The sequence below is a fragment of the Hetaerina americana genome, unplaced genomic scaffold (genome assembly GCF_022747635.1).
Source record: "Hetaerina americana unplaced genomic scaffold, ioHetAmer1.1.p SCAF_4, whole genome shotgun sequence".
NCBI lineage: Eukaryota > Metazoa > Arthropoda > Insecta > Odonata > Calopterygidae > Hetaerina > Hetaerina americana.
In genome coordinates, this window is record NW_027286985.1 from 36,228,267 (window position 1) to 36,253,029 (window position 24,763).

The following is a 24,763-nucleotide window of genomic DNA, read 5'->3' on the forward strand; positions in this document are numbered from 1 at the left end:
CCCTACTCGCGCTTCCCCAAATATATTTACTCGCTCCCCTTCACTCCTTCGTAATCTCCATCCCCCTGACTCTTCTCCTCGTCTACGTCACTAAATGCTACAGGGCCGCTCTTTCCAGTATCGGCTACGCGAAATTAGGATCTAGAGCTTATCTGCTAACGACAGGGAAATCGAATACTCTGTTTTGTTTAGAGAATTTGCTGATATCCATTTGTTTCTACTTAGTTTTGAACATTTACGAGATCCTGAAATCCCCGAGGCTGGCTGTTTTTTTAACCCAAGAGAGTTGTTTCAGCTGTTGGGTTTGGGCTACGCAGAGAGCTTGCGGATTCGGAAAATCAATTTCGGTTACGGAAGTTTGAGAAGTAACGGCGAATTTTTTTCCATATTAGATCACAAAACAATCGCGTAGTGATTCAAATTCGATGGCCAAATGTATCCTAGCAATCCATTTCCAGAGTAGTATAAAACATAAATGCACCCATAAAGTGGTATTAATTTTATGATTTCATGTTTTACCCACTGAAACTGGTCCTGAAAAGATTATAAATAATTTATTCACATATGTCATATATTTTGCTGAAAACTATTTGCGTAAAACATACACCCTATCAATATCTGTAACAAATATTTTGTAATTATACGGAAACAATAGCACAGATACCTTTCATAATTATTATTTTTTGTGCATAACTCAAGTCTTAAAAGGATTACAGTTATCGATATAGAAAAGAGACCCCACCAAAATATTTACTTTTTTTAGTGCAAGAGCGATCCCAATTTCTCTCAAGGTTTATGATTGGTAAATGAAGCATGACAATATGAAAAACAGAGCTAAGAATTTTGAAAAAAAATAAGGCCTTAATACGCATATAGCATATTTTTACTATGCTCTTTGCCACATCAGATCGTGTTTGTTTATGCGTATATGACAAATATGTATTCAAATGCGTGAATAAACCAACATTTGTGCATGCTCTTGCGACGGCTTGCGGGGTATCGTGAAGATTTATTAGTGTGCATTAATTACTCTGCAGCAAACATTTCAGCATGACATTTCCGACCCATCAAAATTTGAAGAATAAATTACAAAGCTATTTTAGGCTAAATGAATATTACTCGAAAAAAGAGGATAAAAAATAAAATTGACGTGAAATGATTTTTTGCACTTTTGCGTTATCATAATAGTACGGCAAACAAAAAATTATAGAATATTAGAATATTTCTAGAATCGGAAATAAAATTTACAAATTATCTATACCGATGTTAACTTGTCCACAATTTTGCCAATAGATGTATTTTTAGTAGATACATTTTCTGACAGTTTTGGGAAGTTCGAATGATTCAATATCCATGACAGTTTGGCTCACATATCAAGGGCATTATGAACTCGTATCGTGCGATGCTGTATCAAAAGGTCCTAAGTTAGTTGTGCTGGGACTTATGAATTAATGGATTCCTTAATTAAAAATGAAGGAATACTTTTATAATATGCCATAATTTTCTTGGTATAAACTGTAACAATACTCACAAAACTTTAATAAATGAATATCGGGTGCTTAATCAAAAATATTAAGTATTCTAAAAAATGGTGAATATTTACAACATTCACTTTCTTCTTCATTCATATTTCTACTTTACTTGGCTGCCAAAAACCCTTATTCCAGAAATATATTTATGATTATATGGATAGATATATGCCAGGGTTCTCTTCGGTATTGTTCGATACTGTCCGAGTCTTCATACAAGTAACAGGGTGATACCTACAACCGAGTGTCATGTGGAGAAGATGTGGATCAGGTCATCGGCATAACGGAGCTATTCGGAAACTGCGTTCAACTTACCGCATTAAGTATTCTCGGATAGGTCGACAACGTAACTTAGGGATGTAGCCTTCCTTGACCTCGAGTCGTTTCCTTGCATGGGGATCCGACTGGAGAAAGTTCAACCAATGCCATGTAGCGACAGGCGGTGCACGGAATTCTGGATGTCTCCTTCTAGCCCTCTGCATATTTCAGGGAGTTCGCTTCGAGTGCGTACGAGGGACTGCTGTTGTCACGTCAGCGACCCGTGTGGCAGCAGTCAACAGCACCTCTTTGCTTCGAATGCCTATGCTGGCAGAGCTTTCCTCCGAGATCAAAGATTCCCTCAAACTTATTCGAGCGACAGTGAGAGTCGTTTACGCGGGCTTGGGTGTGTAATTCACAAAGGCGCGAAAGCATTTTTTTTTCTCAAGAGAAAGTTTTGAATCCGGCATCACGAGGTAAACATGTCATTGAAGCGTCAGCAACGATTTAAATGTCACAGTTAGGCGTCGGTCTTAGAAATATGTTCTTATCGTACGCATACGTGTGTGAATACTTGTCTTGCGCAAATTTACTCTCACTCAACCCACTCGCATTTTGTATCTAATTTAGTTTCATTGAACATTTTTGGGAGTAATTTTCAATCAAACCAATGTATTAAATAAATTGTACAAGAAACTGTGGCAGTTTTATTGGACCATCCGCTGATGGATATTGAAATGCGGAAATTTCTCGGTGTAATAATCATTCGCTTTGACTGGTACTCGTTCATAAAGCCACAAAATTCCCCCGTACATAAATCCACTCAATTCCCCGCCGAGTGCTTTAGCCAATTTTGTCAGTCAAAGGACAACACCTTTGTGTCTAAAGTTGGCTTTAGTCTGGTGGACTGTGGCACAATGAATACGCCCAGAATTACCCTTGATGTTGAATGAATGGCAATCCATAATTTCTTGATCCTTTAAGGCCCTTAGAAGTTCACATTGTAAGAGGATGCAACGGTAGCTTCATTTGTGGAAGCACTTGATCGGAAATTAGAGGTTCTAGTCCAAGTCAAGAACTATCAATTTACTCAGAAAGTTTTGCATTTTAATAGGTGTTAGTGTATACTTACTTAAAATCGTTTACCATAAGTTATGCTTAAATTCCTAATAACATTTTTCTCCTAGCTAAAAAAAATTCGAATTTCAGTTCTGAAAAATAAAGGATGGAATTTATTCAACTCATTTGAGGATTCAACATACCGTATCGCTAGTCTCAAACGCATTTGATGTCCCACATTACCTGCAATTGCGAGCAAACTCTTTGAGTGTAATACTTTTCTGAGAGAGCGCAGGCATCCAAGATAAGAGGCTCTGGTTTCCCCTGGCTATTGAATTTCATACAATTTAGGTCTTCGTACACGCGAGCTCAAACCTTAAATGATAAACTATATTAGTGGAATTCTCTTTTTTTCAACCTACTTCCAGCTGTCACTATTGTAGAAAATGATTCAGTCACTTCTTCGACCAGTATAAAATTGAACAAGAACTTGGTTCAATTCGGTTCAGCCAAGGGTCCATTGTCAAAATATCATATGTAGTTTTACGAAAATTATCCCTCGGTTCAAATAATGAGAAGAGTATTGACGAAGTTGGGATGACCGGTATTTTTCCTTTAATATTTGCCTAAAACTTAAATTAAAAATTTTAATAAAAAGGAAAATTTCAACTAAGAAATATATGTCGCTAAGAAAAGCGTTGCTCGTATCTGCGATTACTTCATTGTTTGCAATTGAGGACAGATGTAATGAAACGCAGAAAAACTGGATTTATTGAATAAAGTACATCCCAGAACGAAAACTTTTATGAATTTAACATTAAAATTCTTTTCTGACACTTAAGTTGACTCCTGGAAAAGTAATCAATTATAGCTATCATAAAAAATGCGTCATTTTAATAATTCATATCCCATTCATAGTATATTAAGCTCCCATTTGTTTTATAAAACTGCTAGAACGAAGATCTAAGAGTAAGAAAATATATACTCATATGGCTATGCGTGGGATAATATAATTTTAGAATGCGGTCATTGGTTTAGAAGTTGTGATACTGGTGTAATCCCGCCGAATTCACTCGCAGTAATATATGGAATGTGATCAGAATCAATCGGTAAATTTAGCGTCAGCTATTTGTTCGTACCTCGAGGTTTACCTTTTCACATATTATAATCACCTACGCTAACAATGAATATGAAGTTCACCTGGGTGAACCCTTCAATGTTGACGGGTCTAATGCCCCACCACCTTTATTATCCGGGTACTTTCTTAAAGTGAGGATTGAAATTTATCGCTTGGGGAAATACAAATAAATGTTGGTGCAGCTCATCGTCACGAAAACCAAATTGGCGTATTTGTCCGCCTAAATCTCTAGTGGAAGTGTCCCGAGTCGAATATGTTAAATATTGACGCAATCTGAACTGCTCACTCTTTAGGCTCAACGAGTTGAAAATTTTCCGTGTTACCCTAGTGATGAATGCTAACGAATAAATGCCTCAAAGGTGCGAGTGACGCGACTTGTCCTCCATGAATGCCATAATTCAAAAAGACAATATGGTGTCAAGTGAGTTAATGAATTAAAATTGTACCTACTTATAAAAAATAAAATCCTGACTAAAAGATGACGCTGTAGCTTGCCGTATCACTATTTCTGCAATATAAGGAGTAGAGAAAAAGCTAATAAACAAATATTTGTCATATTTCAGTTTATTTTTCTTTTCCTCGCGGTTCAGTTAAACTAATGCGGGAAATTTTAAAAAATAATTAGAAATAATGAGCTTGAAAAAGAAGCAATTATAAAACTAATATAGGGTATATTATAGGTCTTTTGACATCTCCTGCCATGAAAATATATCTCGCATGGATTGAAGACAAATAAATTCTAAATATCTCCCCCATGCGTATGATATTTAATTTTTCATTTCAAGATATAAAAATATTGGGGAGGATTTTTAAAATACCCTGAAACCCTAAGGGTTTGAAAGCCGTATTGAACAAACATTTATAGGCGTACGTAAGTTCATTTATTCAATTAATATTCATTGAATCAGTTCTCTCGCCCAGTAGAACTAACACGAATCGTGTTAGCTCGCGCAGGTTTCGATGCTTGATAGTGCGTTACGAAAGTGTTTTGCGGCACAATGGAACGCAGAGTGAATAACGCAAACATATCAAAGCAACTTAAAACTTGGAAACAAAAAACGCTAAAAATAACTCGTGTGGAAATTTCTGATTGTTTTTGTAATGAAGCAAAGGATTATTTGCTTCCAATAAGGCCATTGGCTTATATCTTACTGTAAATAAATAGCTAAATCCATCATTTCTAAAACTACTTGTTATTTATACAAAAAACAGTCATTTAATGATGTAAATAGAAATTTCTTCCAAATGAGTCATAGATAAAATTTTCTCCTATATAAGCTAATGTGGTGGAGCCGTAAATCCTCCGAAGGTACCTGAGAATTTTTATTATTTTTTCAATCTTGAGGATTGATAACCCTAGTAGAAAAGAAAAACAAACAATTTTTCGTGCGATTAACCCTCCTTCCATTGTGGAGAATTTCAGTGAGTGAGATACCCCTGTAGGGGCCAAGAAGGCGAGTTAATGTCACCCAAAGTTTCTCCGCCTTGACTTGTTTCATTTCTCTCGGTATTTTTGTCTCGCTATCCATCCTTGATGAAATATGGATATCGTCGTATAAATGCTGTCTTTACCAAACTATGTTTATGTAGAAACAAAAAAAATGAGACAAACTGTGAACGTGACAGGGAATATTTTGACTTTCCGGATATATATATATATATATATATATATATATATATATATATATATATATATATATATATATATATATATATATATATATGTATATATAGTCTTATGTATATGTATACATATATACATTCTTAAGAATATATATATATTCATAACAATGAACTTTTTTATATATAAGAATAAATTTACTTTTTATGTATATACATATACACATATATATGTTTAAATAAACATATATATTTATTAAAAACATGAAATAATAAGAAAGATGAGGTGGGGGAGGGGAATGAGAGAATGAAAAGCAAAGGAATGGTGTTGGAGGGGGGAAGGTGGACCTAATGGCGGTCGGGAGAGGAGACGGGGGTGGGGACCGGGCGCGAGTGTGTCGGCTGAATGGCGAGAGAAGGCAGGTGAGGTGCCGGTGCTTGTCCCAACGATGAGTGGATCATTATCCACCGCAACCGGGTTGTGGGACTAAAGGGAGAATGAGTTAGGAATCGGGCGCGAGGGCGGTACCCGGCTCGGGAAATTGCGCGGAGGGTGGCAAATATCGCCCTTTTGAAGAGCCCATCTCCTTCCCACATGGGTGTATAAAAAAACGAAATTTTGAGTGACACTGAGCGTGTGTTGTGAGTTAAGGGAGAATATCGGGAGTGCAACCTCTCTGAATGGAGGCAGTGCAGTAGCGCACAGCTTCCCCTGGCTGTCTGCCCTCAATCCTCTGGCACGTGTGCAATCCGAGAGAGGCTCGTGAGTGGACGAGGTGAAGGGTCCGTGCACCCTCCTTCAATGCAAAAAGTAACTCTAGGACGCGATTCTGTCAGCGAACGTCTCTAGGGCTCTAACCATACGGTGACAGTTGATTGATAGCAGTGAAGCATGAATGGTAGAGATATGAATACCGATTCGGGTTGTCAGACATGCTAATGATATTCTGTATCATTCATCCACCCAAAAGAATTCGTAGGTGGGCAAGAGATTGTCTATAACTGTTTTCTGATATATGCAGAACCCAGTAACAACGAGGGAACATTGCATTGTCCATCATAGTTAAAATTCGGCTAAATTTAATCGTCAGATGCTTTGAAGTTTGAATTTTTCGAAATAATTTCAGTTTTTAATTGTTAATTATGGATGCGTAATATGATCGTTTACGGGTATTTTTTTCCATGTTTGAATGCTTTCCTGCCATATAGTCATTATTATTAAAGTTAATAAAAATTTTATATTTTGATAAATATTAAAATATTGAAATCAATGGAATTGAATTTTTCCTCTTAAACTGCTAGACAAGAAAGTAAAATATATTATATCAATAATGCAAGAAACTACTATCATAAAAAGCAATTCCTTGAGTAGAATAACCGAACTTATTACCTGTGGGTAAAGAAGGAACGTCCTCTTTCTCCGGAGGTAGTAATTTGGGTAGATTAAAAAGATGGTTAGGCCACCGAAAATTTTAAATACGGGTGAGCGTCCTATGTGCTTCTCTGTCTTTTTGCTGGCTAGTTTTTAATAAATTATATACGCATATACAGTACATAAAGTGGAACACATTTTCAACTCAATTATTAAAAATCAGTTTCTCTCATCGACTTCAATTCGTTGTTATAAATCTTATATTTTTATAATTACATATTCATTTTATGATCTTAAATTGTTATACATCTTACACACTTTTACGCAATTTATATTCAATACAATAATACGGTTGCGAAAGCACATATTTCCTCATTTTGAATTTTAACTAAGTAACCCTTAGGAATTCTGTTTAATTGGAGGTAATTATATTGAATGAGCTCAACATAATAGTTACGACTCTGTTTTTTTGTAATAAAACTGTCCGCAATACCTTGCAGTACACTTATGTTGGTTCCATTTCATATTGAGAAGTGTACTATTGAACAGTTATTCTTTCCCTTAGGTCAATTTCTTGATTATATTTAATCAATTGACAGCCAGGACATTTGCTGTAAAATGTATTTATTTTCAAGAGAATATAGATGCATCCTCTGTATAGTCCATCATTTTAATCATGTCCAAGTCCATCATGTTAATGCTTTTAGGAATAGATTGGAGAGAAAGGAGGCTAATCCGCAACCTGTACATGTCTCAGACTGCTCAGGTGCGAGTAGGGAACAGGGAGTCCCGTTTGGCAGTGTTAGGAAGAGGTGTAAGGCAGGGTTGCCCATTATCACCGTTGCTGTTCAACCTGTATGCAGAGGAAATGTTCAAAGAGGCATGGGAAGAACTCGAGGTAGGAATGAAAGTGGGCGGGGAATTCGTAAAATCAGTTAGGTTTGCTGATGACCAAGCTTTAGTTAGTCAGTCAACCAAGGGGTTACAAGCATTGCTGAGTGAATTGGAAATTCAGTGCGACAGGTATGGGATGAGAATCAATATTAATAAAACAAAGGTAATGCGATTCTCTTGAAAGAAAAAGGCTAAGCTAAACATTAGAATAGGAGGGCAAAAACGAGGGAGCAGGTAGAACAGTTTACGTATCTCGGTAGTGTTTTGGACCAACACGGCCCAAGTAGTAGGGACGTAAGGAGAAGAATTGCGCTAGGCAAAGAGGCCTTCACATGGAGGAGGGAGTTGATGAAAGGGACGTTCAGAAAGGATATTAAGAAAAGACTGGTAAAAACTTTGATATGGAGCGTAGCTATGTACGGTGCGGAAACGTGGTCATTGAAGCAGGAGGATAGACGTAGACTGGAGGCTTTTGAAATGTGGGTTTGGAGGAGAATGGAGAAGGTGAAATGGACCGAGAAGAAAACAAATGAGGAAGTACTTGGTATGGTGGGCGAAGAGAGGGGTTTGTTGGGAGCAATCCTATGGAGGGAGGAAAAGTGGATGAAGGGGGTGTTGACTGGCAGTGGGCTGTTGAAGACTGTGATTGAGGGTAGGATGTTGGGCAAAAGAGGAAAGGGAAGGAACAGGATAGGGATGTTAGTCGGGATGAAGGGAGGAAGGAAGTACCCAGAGATGAAGTGGGACGTGATGTAGAGTAGGTTGCTGGATTTTGTGTTTATTTGATAGTGGTGTTCATCCAATAACCTACCTTAACCGGTAGATAACCTTAAAAAAAATAGATGCATTAAATTTAAATTAAGCAGTAAAACAAAAGAAAACACTCTTATACTGGTCATCGATGTATCAGAGCGTCGATGTTTGAAGGCAGATGGTTTTTCCTCATCAATGCTAAAACAGCGAAGGTACTTTGATGCACAGCTTACGATGTTCCGTCCCTGCTCCCTATGGGTGAATGGCAGGCGTCACTGCCCCTTGAGGATGGACGTAGAAGTTTGAATAGTCACACAGCAGCGGGGGGAGACAATCGACCCTCTTGACTGAAAGTGCCAAGGGCGATGGCGCGAGTCCCATTCATTCATCGGCGTGGACTCTCCCTCTCGATTCGGTGATGGGGGATTGGTGAAGGGGATGTAGGGTGCGGCGCACATATGACACGAGAATCACGTGCTTGTACGTGCTTTGGCAGGTGAGCACCTGTGTGTACCTGCGTGCGTGGCCACAGAATGGGCCGCAAAGGCGACCGTATGAAGGGGACCCCATCGTTCGGGGTGCATTCCTACCCCGGAGGCCAGGGAATGACCTCGTTCCCGAGTTTTGTTTTTGCGCGAGAGAGGCATTGAAGAGGAGTAAGAGAAAAAAGAACAATCTCAGCTGTTCAACTGCCGACCTCGAAAATGTCCGACAGATATCGATAAATGTGTGTCTCGACTTAAAAAATACCCTCGCCCGTCGGGTGTGCTACGAAATCAAGAACGACGTTACTGAATTATTACCGAATTTAGCATTCGAAAATATCTTTACAATTGTATGATGAAATTATTTTCCATGTAAAATAATCAAAATCATGCATATATCTTGTACTTGAGACCGAGATTTAATTGGATCATAATTGAAATCTTGCTTTCATTCAGCTATTTGCAGTTCTTATTATATGCTTTGATAGGAAGTAGTTCTATATTTGATCTCGTTTGTTCTTGTTGAAAATAGTGAAATTATAGATCAGCATCATTTTTAATCTGTTGATTACAGCCTTGTTTTGGATGGGTTGTTTAAATGAACCCTGATATCTGAGCACTTCCCGTAAAAATTCCATTTGCCTTAAAATAATTCCTCCTTCAATATCTAATACAAGTATTATGTATATAACTTTTTGCAACCTTCCATGTCGATTTGTCATTCGAACTTGTTGCTATTTGAAAATTTTAACTAAAAAATATTCGCCCTTAATGATAAACTACTAGTAAATCGATTTAAAACGACTTGAAACGTCAAAAAAAATCGATTTCAAATCCATTCAAATACAGGATATTTTTATAAAGTACCGATATCAAGCTGATTTATCTCGAAGGAACGCGAAATAAAATGATAACTGAATACAGTGAATGTCTTTAGATATTAGGTTAGGTATATAAAATACACGATTGATGCATAAAAATATTACTACCGACAATTTTGAGGAGTGTCATTAGCTTGCACTACTCGATCAGGACGCAATTCTTTTCCGAATAGGATAAGGAGAGAAAACCTTCGAACCGATTCCCCAAAAAAGAAGCTTAAAGAAAATTTTGATCAAGGGACAATGAGGTATTCCACATCGATTGGTATTTGGGAGAACTAAGTATTTTCGACATAAAACGGCGTAACTGATAATTCCGGCTTTCGAACCTCGTCGTGGGTTGCAGTCCCCCTGCTCACCTCTCCAACAAACCGTGATGGCCATTTATGTATATCCTCGAAATTGTATCCCCAATAAACGTAAACCCATTAAAATTTAATCCAGGGTATTTAGCGGTGATGAGTTATGAGCTGTCGCAATTAGCATTCAAATTGGGCATGTGACCAATTCATATCGCAGTTAATGTGCTCTTTCAAAGTTACAAGGTAATTGGTTCTCTTCGGCGCGACAACTAAACGAATATAATTTACTGTTCTAGGAAGTCATTCGTGCATCGTAGAACTACAATATTGGCCTAATGTGAACATTAATATTCACTTTTATTTTGTGATTAAATCAATGACACCACGTTAAAAATTAATGACAGTGGCTCTCCCATTTCTTTTATTTTATGTTCATCCAGTTTTCTCCCTATACTCTTATGCCAATAACCTATCGTTAGCAATAGCTCATTAATTTCCCAAGAGTTTTAATGCCCCCCATTTTGAGTTCATATTTTCTACTAGTAGATGGTTTTTTTTCGCCCTATGATAAATAAAACCGACACACTGCGAATACCCAATGGCCAAATTCCTGATTTTCCTCCAAGCCGTTATCTTTGGTAGAGCTCAGATTTTCTTTGTTTTAATGTTGGTCTTTTCGCTTATAGTTAGAAATTTTGTCTTGCCTAATTTGGATAGTCTATTTGCGCAAAATTTCTGCTTCACGTTTGTTCTAGTGGAAGAGAGAATTTATTTGCATCCAGCTTGTCCAAAGTGGGGTCAGTTATCATCGCTTCAGCTCAATGTCATTCTCGCAAAATCGATTAGGATTTGCGGATTTCGCGAGTTTCAACTCAGCATATGGACGTTATTGAATTGTTAACACCAGGCTGGGACTCGAAAATGTGTTTCCCATGCATACGTTAAATGGTATGAGGGACGTGAGGCACGCTTCGGAAGGAAAAACTTAGTCCCAAGTTACTGGAAAACGGGCACTGAATCAGCATTCACCCCAGCCAAGGTCCTCGGAGCCGACGAGGGAGAATTCTCCCCTCCGCGGAATAGGTACTCTCGCTTTCAGCCGCAATCTGAATGGTTGAGTTAGTGGGATAGTACGTAATATCCAGGACCGGAAAACGTCACCGTCCCTCCTTCTCGTCCCGACCCTGAGGGATGAAGCGGTTTACGGATGGCTGAACCTCTTTCCCCCGGAGTGCGACTACGTGGGATCCGCGACAGAGGAAGGTGGGTGGGCAGGTTGGCTGGAGGTGGATGGGAGAAGGGAAGGATTTGCGAAATGGTATGGGGAGTGAGATGAGGGAGAAGAGGAGGAGAGACGGAGAGGAAAAGGGAGCCATTGAGTATTGGATGGTTGCTTCGTGCTATGCACACGAACTAAACCCGAGCAAAGTTCCTCACAGATAATCGTCAACCTAAGTATCGAAGAGATCTCGTACCTTTTACACTTTACCCTCCAGGCACCATCGAACTCCGTACCAGAGAACAAATCTATTTTCGAGGAATTTTGGGACGGGTTTCGATGGGAGGCCTCATTGGTTCTCATCCCTTTTATATATAAATTCCTAAAGATGAATATGTACCTTTGATGGAAAGAAAAATCGATAGCCCAAGATCAAGTCGCGGAAGTGGAAATCGGAAGGCGAAATTCCTAGTGAAAAAGTTAAAAGGGCACAATGAGAGTAATAAGTCAAGCGGAGAGTTCGAGAGGAAACGTCTGCGAAGAGGAAATTTGGAATTTTCATCAATTTGCCTGCTTTCGTACAGTTTGAACTTCTTCTCGGACATCGGTCAAGAATAGCTAGGAAGCCAGAAAGAAATTCTTTGGAAGATCATAGTGATTTGGTCTTATCATGCGGTATTGGTCATCAAAAAGAACGGATCAAGATGGTAAAATTGGCTTTGATGGAAATTTTAGAGACGCTCAAAAGCAAGGATCTCATCCAAGGAACAACATTTCTGATACGAGCAGAAGGAAATTTAATGATGGAAGAGATATTCGTCATAAAACCATAAATAATCTTGGCGATGAATTGTGTACAGCGGGTTTAATTAATTTAGCCAATAGGTAATCTTTTTAAAAAATTTCAAAAAGATTTTTAAAAAATTTTGCTTTGTTCACACAATCTGTGAAGAAAACTATTTGCACTTTTTTCATTTATTGCCTCAAGATAAATGCTACATTTGCTTAAGCGAAAGAAAATACAAAAAGATATATGCATATTTCGCAAACTATTAAATTCTATAAAATAAGAAGAGCTAGTTTTTTTACTAAAGAAATAATTTGTCATTAAGAGGGGGAAAGGTCAAAAAGAAAGGTAACGCAAGAAATTAGGGATGAAGAGAGTCATTTTACAAGTCCACGCGGATGAGTTACAGCCTTATAAAAAGGCAACCATCCTCCCAAGGTTAAAAGGACTATACGAGTATACCGAATTATATTGACGAACTTGAACGATGTTATGTAAAATCACCGTTTAAACGGATGCGTGGTTTGGCCTAAAATTAATAGATCATTCTCTTTTAACCTTTCTGGCATAGTTCCCCTTATTATTTACAGTGTTAGATAGATAGAAAGATAGAGGTCTTTATTTGGGCGGAAATGAGACCTAATGGTCGCGTCTTCTTTTTAACCCATAGTACGTGTTTGAAAGCCTAAACTAGAGTTCGAATTCTAAGTATTTCACCGATTTAGTATTGATGAGCTCTCATATGCTTAGATTTAAGTTCTTGCATATATAGAGTCGATGTATACTCTTTAGTGAGTCTTCAACGGTATTTGATTATGAAGCTTAAAATTTGGACAAAGTAAAATCGAATGAACGATCCAAAAAAAATGATAATGTTCAGCATTTTTTTCGGACCATAATGAAAATCTCTTTCAATAATTCTGGAGTTATAGTCATGCTTGGCACAATAGTATCTTATTACATGTTCTTGGGAAACTTAATAAACCCAAAAGGGATTTCATAGTATGACGCATTGAAAACTCTAAATATACAGCAATACTGAAATAACTTCTCCGTAGAATTAAGTTGATTCCGCCTATTCTGAAGTGTTCCTTTTGTTATATTTTCCTTTATCAATACATTCATTGTGGTATATCGCAGACTTTGACACGTGAAAATTTTAAAGAGCATGAAATAATTGTCGTTTCATTTCTACGTTCATATTCTTTTTTTGATTCGCGACCTAGTTTTCAGCGTGTGGCATCATCTCGAAATTCTGAAGATGGCGTTGAGTCCTAGAGATGGAGTCAAACGTCAAACTCTTACAATTAGTAGTGAACAAAAATGTATTGTGGAAATATCTCAAATTTAGATTCCAAGTATTTTCAAGTCATGAATAATCGCCCCCACCAAATGACGGTAGAAACAATATCATTTCTTAATTGAAGGCAAAGATCGAAATGTGTGTTTTCAAGTAGAGTACAGTTTTAGGTGTAGGTTTTTCGGGCACCGTTTCCACTGATGCACCCGAAATTCCGAGCGTCCCAGATTTGTGGTGTGCTAGGAATACTCCTGACTGAGTGTGATGGGATGTGAGTGTGAGCGCATGTAGAATTTGGGGGGGCACAGGGATGTACCCCTGAGGAGGGCGGCCCCTGCCCTCATAACCCCAAAGCTTTCTTACTCGCTCCGATTTCTTACCACCAACCCCTGGATCCTCTTCCCTCCCCCCTCAGCCCCTTCGCTCGCTCCCACATTTGTCCTCTCCAAACCCTCTCAATACTACATCTCTCTTCAATCTCTTCTCTTCTCCCAGGCAGTCTACCTCTCGGATCTCACTTCGTTTCGTCGCAACCCCACAAAATTGTTCACCCCTCGCGCAGTTCCTCACCCCACGCTCTATCTCCAACCATCCTTCTTCCCTCCGCCTCTTCGACTACCAATGGTCTGCACCTCCACCTTCTTCTCCCATCTTCCTCCCCTACCTTTCTAGGAAAACTTTATCCCCGTCGTTTCACACTCTTAACCCGTCTCTCTCACTCTCCCTCCGAACACTCTTCTCTTATTCGAGCCTGCGTTTGTGTGTGTTTTGCCGGCGTTCGTGTGTGTGTAGTCGCTCTTCCCGCCTTTCTCTCCGTCTGCCTCCCCGCCTCTTCCTTTCGCTCCGCGCGAAGAAAATCCGATTTGAAAGTTAGAGCTCTCGCCCTGAAAGCAGGAAAAAAACGCGGAAAATATACATCACCCCGTACCCTTCTCTAAAACCTCTCTTCCTCTTCCTACCTGCTCCTCGCTTGTCCCCCTTCCTTTATCGCCCTCACCCCCATTCGCTAACTCCACTCCTTCCCTCCCACCTCCCTCACAAGCCGCTGCTCCAAAGAAAACTCTCCCGGGACTTTCTTCTTCCAGCGATACGGATTGTTAAATTTGGTTAAGGGATTTCTACCCCCCTCTTTTTCATCCAGCTAGACATTTTTCGGGCGGGAAGCGTCGATTTTTGTTTTTTTAATACTTTTCTGTTCTTCTGCCCCATTTCCTTTTAATTTTTTTCTCTTCTTCATTTTTTTTCTCTCCGTAGTATCTCCCTTCCATCTTATTTTCGCGTCGGGTGGCGATAAAGCTTCAAAGGAGCGTTGCCTAATTTTTTTCTCCCCTTTCTTACTCTCACCCCCCATCCCCCAATCCCGATGATTGATACTTTTTCCACATCTCTCCCCTCCATATCTCTCCAATGACGATAGAAAGGATGAGAGAGCGATGAGCCGGGTGGGGAGGCGGGTTGGGCCGGGTGTTGACTGAAGAGTCTTTCTTTTATGCGCGCGCCTCGATGCAAGACTCGACTGTTTTTCTTATCTTTTGTCATCGGCAGATACAAACGCGCGATGTGTGGAGAGATACTGCGAGGTATCCAAGTTGTAAATTCATCACGCACCGAATCCCTGCCCGTACGTTTCTGAAGATTAAACGGTGTTGTTCAAGTGTTTCCAAGTGTTTTCTTATACAAGATGTTCCCGTTAGGAGAGCGTGCACAAGTGTCGTTACACATAATGTCAAAAAATGTTCACAGCTTAGCAGACGGCCTTCACGCGCATCACGTTAGTTGATTGCTGTCTCCGTACAGAATACACTACGAACTGAGGGACATAGATCCCCATCAATACCAACCCCGACGTGCTCCCCTCGCCTCCCTACTTGCCCTTTTCCCGAGCGTTACACGTGTTGCTTATTGTTTAGGGTATTCACGATAAGGCATGTACGTATATGAATTGACGTTCCATTGCTGTTTTACATTTGGTAATTACAAATATTTACTTTTAATCATTATAAGGTCATAGCAGAATTTGAATATTTTTGAAAATTTGCGGTACAAAATATGCAAGGAATAGTAACATGCAAGGAACATGCAAGAACATGCAAGCAAGGAACAGTCACCAGTCTTGTTGAAAAGATAACAAACATATTATCACACATACATGTACATACACAACTGATGGTCGGTGAATACCATTGCGGCGCCACCAAAAGAATTACGAGAAACTCATGAAATAACAATAGAAGGAATTTTTTCACGCAATTAGTTATATTAAAGTTTCTCATCTTAAATAAACTGATAATAATTTATATGCCATACTTTGGGGAAAGAGAAATCTTCAAATGACCACCAGTATGGTCGAAAAACAACAGATTTATATGAATAATGCATCAAGCAATCGGATCTCATATAGCTAAAACATTTTATAGTCATAAGTCTACAATACAAACTTACAACAATAAGAAAACTCGATGAGATGTCTGCTGCGACTTTTAATAAATTTTACTGGAATTTATTTTGCAATATTAATAATAGGCAAAAACAAACGCTCATTAGGAGAAGAAATTGTTTGGTTTCCCCGATTATAGGTAAATAATTTGACTCTAAGATAGAGTTAATCTGTAAATGTTCTCCTGAGCAATTAAAAAGGCAAAAAATACACAATAAATAACCTAGAGTGTGAAATATTTTATTAGGCTTAAAAAAAGTTTTTTATTTTAACAAAGAAAAATATTATACTACAAATTCCCGATTCACTGTCACATTCTTTCCATTAGACCTGAAATTATTGTCACTTTCCTTTTATCCAAAATTTTAAAATATTAATAGGAAACCTCTGCGTATACTCATATTTAAAGCATTTCATTGTTCTACGTTGTTGTCAAACTAAAACTTTAGAGAAATATGTAACAGGTGGATGCCACGAATTGCATACATTTTTGGATGTGATGAGGAATTTCTAATGTGCTCAATGTTCCAAATATTTTTGTCAGGAATTGAAAGATTTCATTATTATTATTGAAAGATAAGATATTAATTATTAATCAAACGAATAAAATGTTCTACTGAAACAACTTATTCGCATAAATATCCGAGATCAAGTTGATCATTTGTGGGTTATTAATTATGCGGAAAATGCTTATCAAATATGAGATAATAATTTTCAATTTAAATGAAAAGGATCTCTCTTGTTAGATATGTTCTCATAAATTTCATGCACAATGATACCCACAGCTATACACAACTATCATAACGTGATACAGCAAGAAAGCAATGAAAATAAAGATATTTAACGGCTGGTGAAATGAAATTACTAAAGAGGGGTCGGCAGAAAAGGAATTCACTGTTCTGGCCAAACTATTTACTCTTGACAATTGGTGTTTTTCGTGTAGTACGATGAATTAATTTAATCGAGTACAAATTCTACTTATGATATCCTCCCAGCTAGATTTATTTCCGGATGGATCGTTCGTGATAACTTTCAGAGCAAATAATGTCAGTACTCACCCAAAGAAATATTTTTTTAAGTAAGTAATGCAAGTTTTTCCATATGTCGAACAGTTACGATTACCAATTAAATATTAATTTCAAAATTTAAATAAAGTATGGCAGTGGTTCAGTTACACTGAAAATCACTATTCAAATCCAGGATAGAAATACAAAATTTGGTCTTATGGATCGTTTACGAAATGATTTCATGCATCATATTACAGATTTTCAGCGTTCATATCAAACTAATGACGTTTTGTGCCAATTTCCTAATACTGGGGTTTAGTAAATGACGAAAAAATTGAAATTTTCCTGGCGTCTGTACGATTTCCCAGAGACGTGAAATGGTCAAAAAGACTCAGATGATTTTTATGTGTAATCTTATCACCATAGGCCACCATCTCTATCCATGTATCTAAAATATGAGAAGCATGTCTCAAGGAAAAGAATATTTACAAGATACCTGTCATCGGGGAAGTATCCCACAAGGAAGTGTTGTTGGTCCGCTATTGTTCCTTTTATGCATTAATGACATCGGGTCTCAGATTTCCAGTTAACTTCGTTTGCTTTCTAATGTTTCAGTGATATATTGGGAAATATCCAGTCATGAAGAAAATGTATTATTAACTAAAGGCCTAAATGCAACCGAAAAGTAATGCGAGCCTTGGGAGAAAGAATTAAATTTGGATAAATTTCTTCAATAACTTTTGGAAGAAAAGTGTTTAACCCGAAAACACTAACATCATTCAGAGAACCAACTTAACAGAATCGGTAAAATACGTCGGCTTAACGATAACTTAGGATATGACCTGGGGAAATTATTTCGCGAAATTTGCGGCACAGTAAATAAAAAAGTTGAGATTCATGAAAAAGATATTTGAGCGTTGTAACGAAAGGGTCAAAGAGCTTTGTTATTTCATGTTAGTTAGGCCCCATCTAGTGTATGCTGCGGGTAATTACATCCTCGCGAGGTAGGCTCAGTTTTGAAACTAGATTGAGTGCAACGTAGTAGAGCAGCTATGTTTGTGAAACGTTGTGATGAGCAAGGTAGCAGTGCCACGACACTATTGAAATAAATAGAATTGGGAACACTAGTTGGCCATAGGTTGAAGTACACGTTAAATTTGAGGTAGGTTGCTTATCTGAGGATGTTAAGGACATATTACATGCCCCGACTTACTATGGTAGATCAGATCACGAGCATAAAGTCAGGGAGATAGATTGTAGAATGGATTGATTTAAAATTTAATTTTTTCCTCGTAATATTAGATATCAACATAATTATTACAGCAATCGCGCAAGAGATAAGTAGAATAGGCAGTTTATTTATATCGTCCTTGTATGTTCCTTTATTACATACCCTGTATGTTATCTTCTGCATCCTATTTTTGTATTTAAAAGGCCCATTTTTATAACAATTTTCGAGCATGTTTCCATATACGTATCCTTTTATAGAATATTGTTGCATTTTAGTACTTTCTTTTGAGTGATTAACATTTTTCGAGTGCTTGATCAAACTAATATTTGTGTAGAGATGACATAATTCGGATTGTGCATGCATATTGGTGACCTAATACCCCCCGCCACACGCCCTTCGGCAGCTTTTGAGGTGTTATTTATATGTAGATATACTTTTACAACTACACTCAATTCCGTGGTTTCTTAATATCCTTGATACTACCTGCATCAAGTAGTGAGCTAGTACTTAAAAAGCTTTTCAAGGATCGCGGCTGGGTTATTTCCAAAAAGAGATCTGCTCTCATTGTTTAGTGATCTAAGTAACCCTTCTCTGATTTTGCTTCATAGCTGCGTGTAGGAATGATGTAAATTGGACTAAATACTAACGCAATGTGATTATTCTTATAGGTAAAATATGCACAATGATCGTTATCCAAACACTTAGTTTGGAATAAATAGTGCTTGAAAAAATCTTAATAGAGGCTTAAACCACATTTCATTTCAGAATTTTTACACTTTTTTGTCTGCTTAGTATATTATTAGTGACAATTTATGCATGAATTGTACTGAAATTTTCGTAAAAATTTTCCTTTTTGGCAGACATTTACCACTTGGATCGAATATCGGACGAATTATACCTTATCTAGACATTTTAATTACCAAAAGTGTAAAAATAATTTAAAAAATATTTTTTGGAATCTTAATGCTTCATGTAAAATTAGTCAGCATCCCGAAAATGCGAAAATATATGTGCCCTTGTGGCATATTTACTCATATGAGTGTCATAGTATGTAGTTTCAGCTGTATCTTTTTGTCTCATTTCCAGATCCTATTATTTGGGTTGCATAATAATTCCTAATTTTTCATGACGGTTCGGACAATAAGCCTATCAATGAGATCAGAGCGCTTTACCAATTGATTACTAATGCTGAAATCGAATCAAGAAATCAGTCAAGCATGATACGCTATTACGTATAAACTACGCATTCCTTCTTTGTATGCGCTAGTCGAAGAAACGAATTGAAGTTTTTACTTCTTATTGCTTCGGAAGACTTCCGACCTATTGAATTTCGTCTGCCTGATTGAGGCCTTGGTTTTCCCTTCCATTGCCAGCCATTTTTAAAAGAGAACCTTTTCAAGAATCCTCCACTTTGTTTTGCCTCGTGTTTGTCATCCCCAAATTCCCTCGGGAAGTTTTCTCACATAGCCGTCCTCTAATTGGCTTCCTCTCTCCTCTCCTTTTGCCCACCGCTTCCGTCTCTCTCTCTCTCCCTCTCTCTCTCACTTCCTCTTCCTCCTCAAGCCACCTCCATTCTATTGAATGGAGTTGGCTGACGCTCGTCGCCTTTCGCTTTCATTTTTGGTTCTCCCACATTCTCTTCACGTTCGTCCCAAATCGGACTCGTTCGATAAAAAAACAAACGAAAAGAATCAAGTTAAATAGACAAGCACAAAGGGAACGCCTGGTCGGAGATGCAAGTGGTAGGAAGCGTCGCGAAAGTGGTCCAAATCCATTCTCATGGAGTTCCATTCTTGGAAGTGGATTGTGTTTTCTTATATCGATCCCACAGTCGCCTGATTTACTTGATACGAAGTTTCACAGCAATGACCGTTGGCCTTTTTCTCCTCAATATCGGCCAGTTTTACCTTCACTTATGACCCCAGAGAAAATGCTCCTGGAAGGTAGCCAAAAACGTTTTCAGTCCTCTAGGTCAAGTGGGGCAACCCGTTGCCCACAAACTGTACATGCGCTAAATTGACTCGAACAAACAGGTCATGAGGGACTTTGTCTTATGCTGCGTTTTAAGTATTTAATGCAGTGGAAATTGACAAATATGAAGGATTTGATATTTTAAGAGCATTAATATACACACCAGTTATTACACGAGTTACTTATTTTTTGCTTTGATGGATATAGCTATACAATGCTTCCAGGAAAATTATTGCCTCAATATAAATTGAAAAAATTGGGACCATTCAAATTTTTAAGAGAATAATATATTGTTTAATTGTGACTATTTTCGGTCGCAGATTCAGAGCTACACGCAATAGTTTTGACAAGACATTTAAACTTTCTCGTCAGGGATTTCTACCTTCTGTCTTGGTCACAAGGAATAATAGCATTTTATTTCGAAGTATTATAACTAATTTACTTATTTTTATTTCTCGACATAAAATATTAACAAAATTAATTGAATTTGAATTGAAAATTGACTAATATATTGAAAAGTTATCTTTTTTTCCATCGAAATTTCACTGAATAATGTTCCTTTTAAAATGTATACCACCAATTAGTAGTAGATTTTGCTGAATCAAGAAAACCTTACTTTATCATTGTCAACAGTAGAGCTTAAACTTCTTAAGTCTTGCATGCAAAGCTGCCCTCCATTCATACTCTTTTTCTGCTTCGTTACTTTGAAATGCTTCTTCTTTCCTTTTGCGGTGATTACCTGACATTTTCCCTTCTATCATCCCATTATACCTTCAGCATCCCATTACCTTTTTATATTCACTTTATCGGCTTCCTTCAAATAACTCACAATGCTTTCCTCCCTTCCCTACAATGTCTGATATTTTTTACCTTTCTGTGCGTATTTCTTATTTTCATCCATCACTCTAAATTCAAGAATCTTAAAAGCCTCGAATCTACATTCATTCTTTTCCTTCAAAGTTTAAGTTTCGGAGACATTCTTACTACCAAAGTACCATCTCTTTTTGTCATTTTTTACCTGGAGTGTCTGTTACCTTTTTTCATCTATGTGCCTTTTTCTATTTCTAACGCAATGATTCTCCCAATTCCCTAGTCTTGTGTTAAAACAATGCTAACGTGTTCCTCTCCTAATTTTTGTACCATTCTTGGTTGTCCAAAATTTTGTTCATATTTTCATTTATTACATTTTCCTGAGCGTTACTGTTAATCTTGTTACTTTTATATTCTCATGATTGCATTCGAACTTCTCAAACTGGTTTTGCAATGCGCTCAGTGATGAACAAAAGCGCTAGTGACGTCTACTTCCGTCCTTTCAGTTTTCTTAAAGCGTAATGTCTTTCAATCAGTTTTAATTGCTAGTATCCTAATTAGTCTTCTCTCTTCCGAGATATGAGATGAAATCCACAGGCCTTTTATCACGGCAGAATGTGAACAATTTCTTAAACAATGTTTCTAAAAACTCCTTAGAAGCTTAATTTTTCTAGAAAAAGAGATGGAAAGCATGATTTGAAGAATCATCTGACACAGAGGAGTATTTTCCATGTGTAGAATGAGTTTCTCCTGCGATGATGATCGCCTTTCTAGATGTAAAACCTAAACAACAGGAAAGACATGGAGCTCTAATTAATGAAGTTAGCATGCTCTATGCTCTAAGAGATAAATCTAGAAAGACGAGAAGTTCTGAGTCCTTGCCTCCTTGGAAGGTTAAAGGCAAAGGCTACAAGAAAAGCAGGGCGAAAGCATCTGACGCTGTGAAAAGGATCAATGTTATCATTCAAGGTCTTTGAAGAACTTCAGCCAAAGTTTTCAGTTCTCCGAAGAAATTTATGAGAGACGCATTAAAATTTTGCTTTAGTGGATATATATATATATATTTTCTAGACCTTATTGAGCAACGCTTGACTATAAACATTCACCCATTTTATTATCTTTTAACTCAATCCATGACCTAAACTCCCACTGACCCACGTAGAGAAACTAGATTATTGGGATTATTATGTGAATGAAAATAGTTAACGTATCTAATATCTCTAGGCCTTGACTTTAAAGTCAGCTACTCCAATGGCCCTACTCAAAGAATCAGCATATAAAATCTACTATTTTATGGACATTTAAAGCTTTAACACCCTAATACTTTACGATTTGACGCAGCTTTGAATGAAGTCATTGTAAATATTGATGCATAGTAGTTTTAAGGCAATTATACCTTAATTAGACATAGAACAAGCTTTGTGCTATTGATGAAGGTCAATTTGAAACTTTGGCATTGCTAATGATTATCCAGATACATTTTCAAATTTAACGTCAGTTCAAGGTGTCAGTATAGCCAAACACTCATGTATAGCATGTGCATTGAATTATTTATATCGCCAACCTTGCTCATTAAAAGAACCGAGGATTTGGGTTTCCAGTACTTAAATGTTTGTTTAATTAGTGCATACAAATGAGCTTCTCTTGATCAATCTTTGCTCACTTGAGACATACGAAGCTGCTTTGAAACTCGGTCAAGGAGAATGTCAAAGTTATGAATATGAATAGTGAGATGCTTCATGAAACGTTTTCAAACCATAATATTACATAATTACACTCGCCTGATAATTTTATAAATGAATAACAGAACACTTTAATAAAATAATAATGCCCTTTGAAGATATATTTTAGCAGAAATTATAAAAATAATCAATTGCTCGTAGAAATGACCTTAATCGAAAAAGAAGACTTTATCGTCACCATCGATGAAAAATTCAAAACATATGAAAAATATTTCTCCACAAATTCGGCTGCTTAGATACAACCTTAACGTAATTTTGCTCTAGAAATGCTAAGCAAATTAATGAAGTTACCCATTATTTTTCAATAAAAATTTTAGCTTCTAGTATGCATTAATAATTGAATTCGTCAAGTCATCATTCCCATTAAACTTAGTTAGGTTAAAAGAGATGAGATATATGAACGGATGATTATGGAAATTTAAAATGAATTTCATATTAAAATAGATGATTTATTACTTATAGTGTAGAGTTTGGAATAATAAACGGAATTATGATATTTTTTATCGCGCCGAGGGATCCTTTATCATGTATAATTACTATAATCTAAAAACAGCATATCATATTTCTTTTATTTGATCATAATCTAGGATAAAAATTTGTTAGTTACTCAATCACATTACGCTATTTGTAGAGTGATATCAATCGTTTGATTTTATTGATTTTTAATTTACAATACACGCGTACAAAAGTGCTCCTCGTTGAAATAGTACCTGCAAGTCAAACAATTTTTTATTTCTTCGCAGGGAACGTGTTCGTGATAGCAGCCATATTATTAGAGCGCAACCTTCAGAACGTGGCCAATTACCTTATCCTGTCTCTGGCAGTAGCTGACCTCTTGGTCGCTTGCTTGGTCATGCCCCTTGGAGCCGTGTATGAGGTCAGCAAACAGTGGACCCTGGGACCTGAGCTGTGCGACATGTGGACGTCCAGCGACGTCCTCTGCTGCACCGCATCCATTTTACACCTCGTTGCCATTGCTGTGGACAGGTAAACACGCTTTTGGGGCTTTTTTGCCTTTTTTAATATTTTCATTTTTATATCTTTCACCACTGTTACAGTTATTTTAATTAATTAGTTACTCAAATAAATTTTGAAAAAACGGTAATGCTACACTCAATATCAGTCATTGAATTTTTTGTTCTTGACAGAAGTTTCAAATTTCAATTGAATTAAATATAAACGTATTGAATGAGTCATTTTGAATTTCAGTGATTAAATGAAAATTTCTAATGTTTCCCCTAATGGCAAAAAACAAAATTACAAATGCGATAAACATGCTTCACTATTTGCTGGTATCCTTTAGTGAATGTGTGAGAGAAAGGTGAGCCTAAGATTTTAATCAAATTCATGCGAATGGAAATTTTTTAATTGATTAAAAGTAGCACATTTATCTTAGCAATGCAGTTTACTGTAAAGGAATTTTGCTTTCAAAATATTTCTGGTTGTTGGAAATAAATTAAACAAATAAAAATGCCGCGTCGTTATGTATTCAGGAGTTAACAGGCATTTTATTTATTAAATTCTAGAAGTAATTTGTCCAACTTATTTATTTTCAAAATCTTTTCCATTAGCTTTATCGAACGTCTGCTAACCTTCTTTGAGAAAATCAATGAGGACCTAGTTGATATAGCGTGCATATTTCATTTTAGCTGAGGTGATTTATTCTAGTGGATTAAAATCCAAGAAGCAAGGAAAGGAGTTTGATACCCTGATGTAGCCAAGGCATTTTCCAAGAATCGTTCAACATGTGCTCGACGGCGTATCTCTAACGTTCAGCAGGTTTCGCGCTGCTAAAAGAAATTTTGTGGAGAGCGATTGTCGAGGAGAGATAAAATCCGAGGATTCAAACTTGCAAGATATATTCTGATATATTTTTCTATGTCAATTAAAACTCGTAGAATAAAAAATTGACAACAGTAGAATTAAATGAGCATCCATCCATGATTATCTTCAAGGACGAAGCATTAT

The 24,763-nt window shown here is 37.2% G+C and overlaps 1 protein-coding gene across 1 annotated transcript in view; it reads left to right on the forward strand.

Moving 5' to 3' along the window:
- LOC139692158 (5-hydroxytryptamine receptor-like) overlaps positions 1–24,763 on the forward strand; it is a 688,417-nt gene that overhangs the window by 543,461 nt on the left and 120,193 nt on the right. The window contains exon 2 of the mRNA XM_071590220.1: positions 23,539–23,782. Coding sequence (XP_071446321.1) covers positions 23,539–23,782 — 244 coding nt within the window. The remainder of the gene's footprint in view (positions 1–23,538; positions 23,783–24,763) is intronic.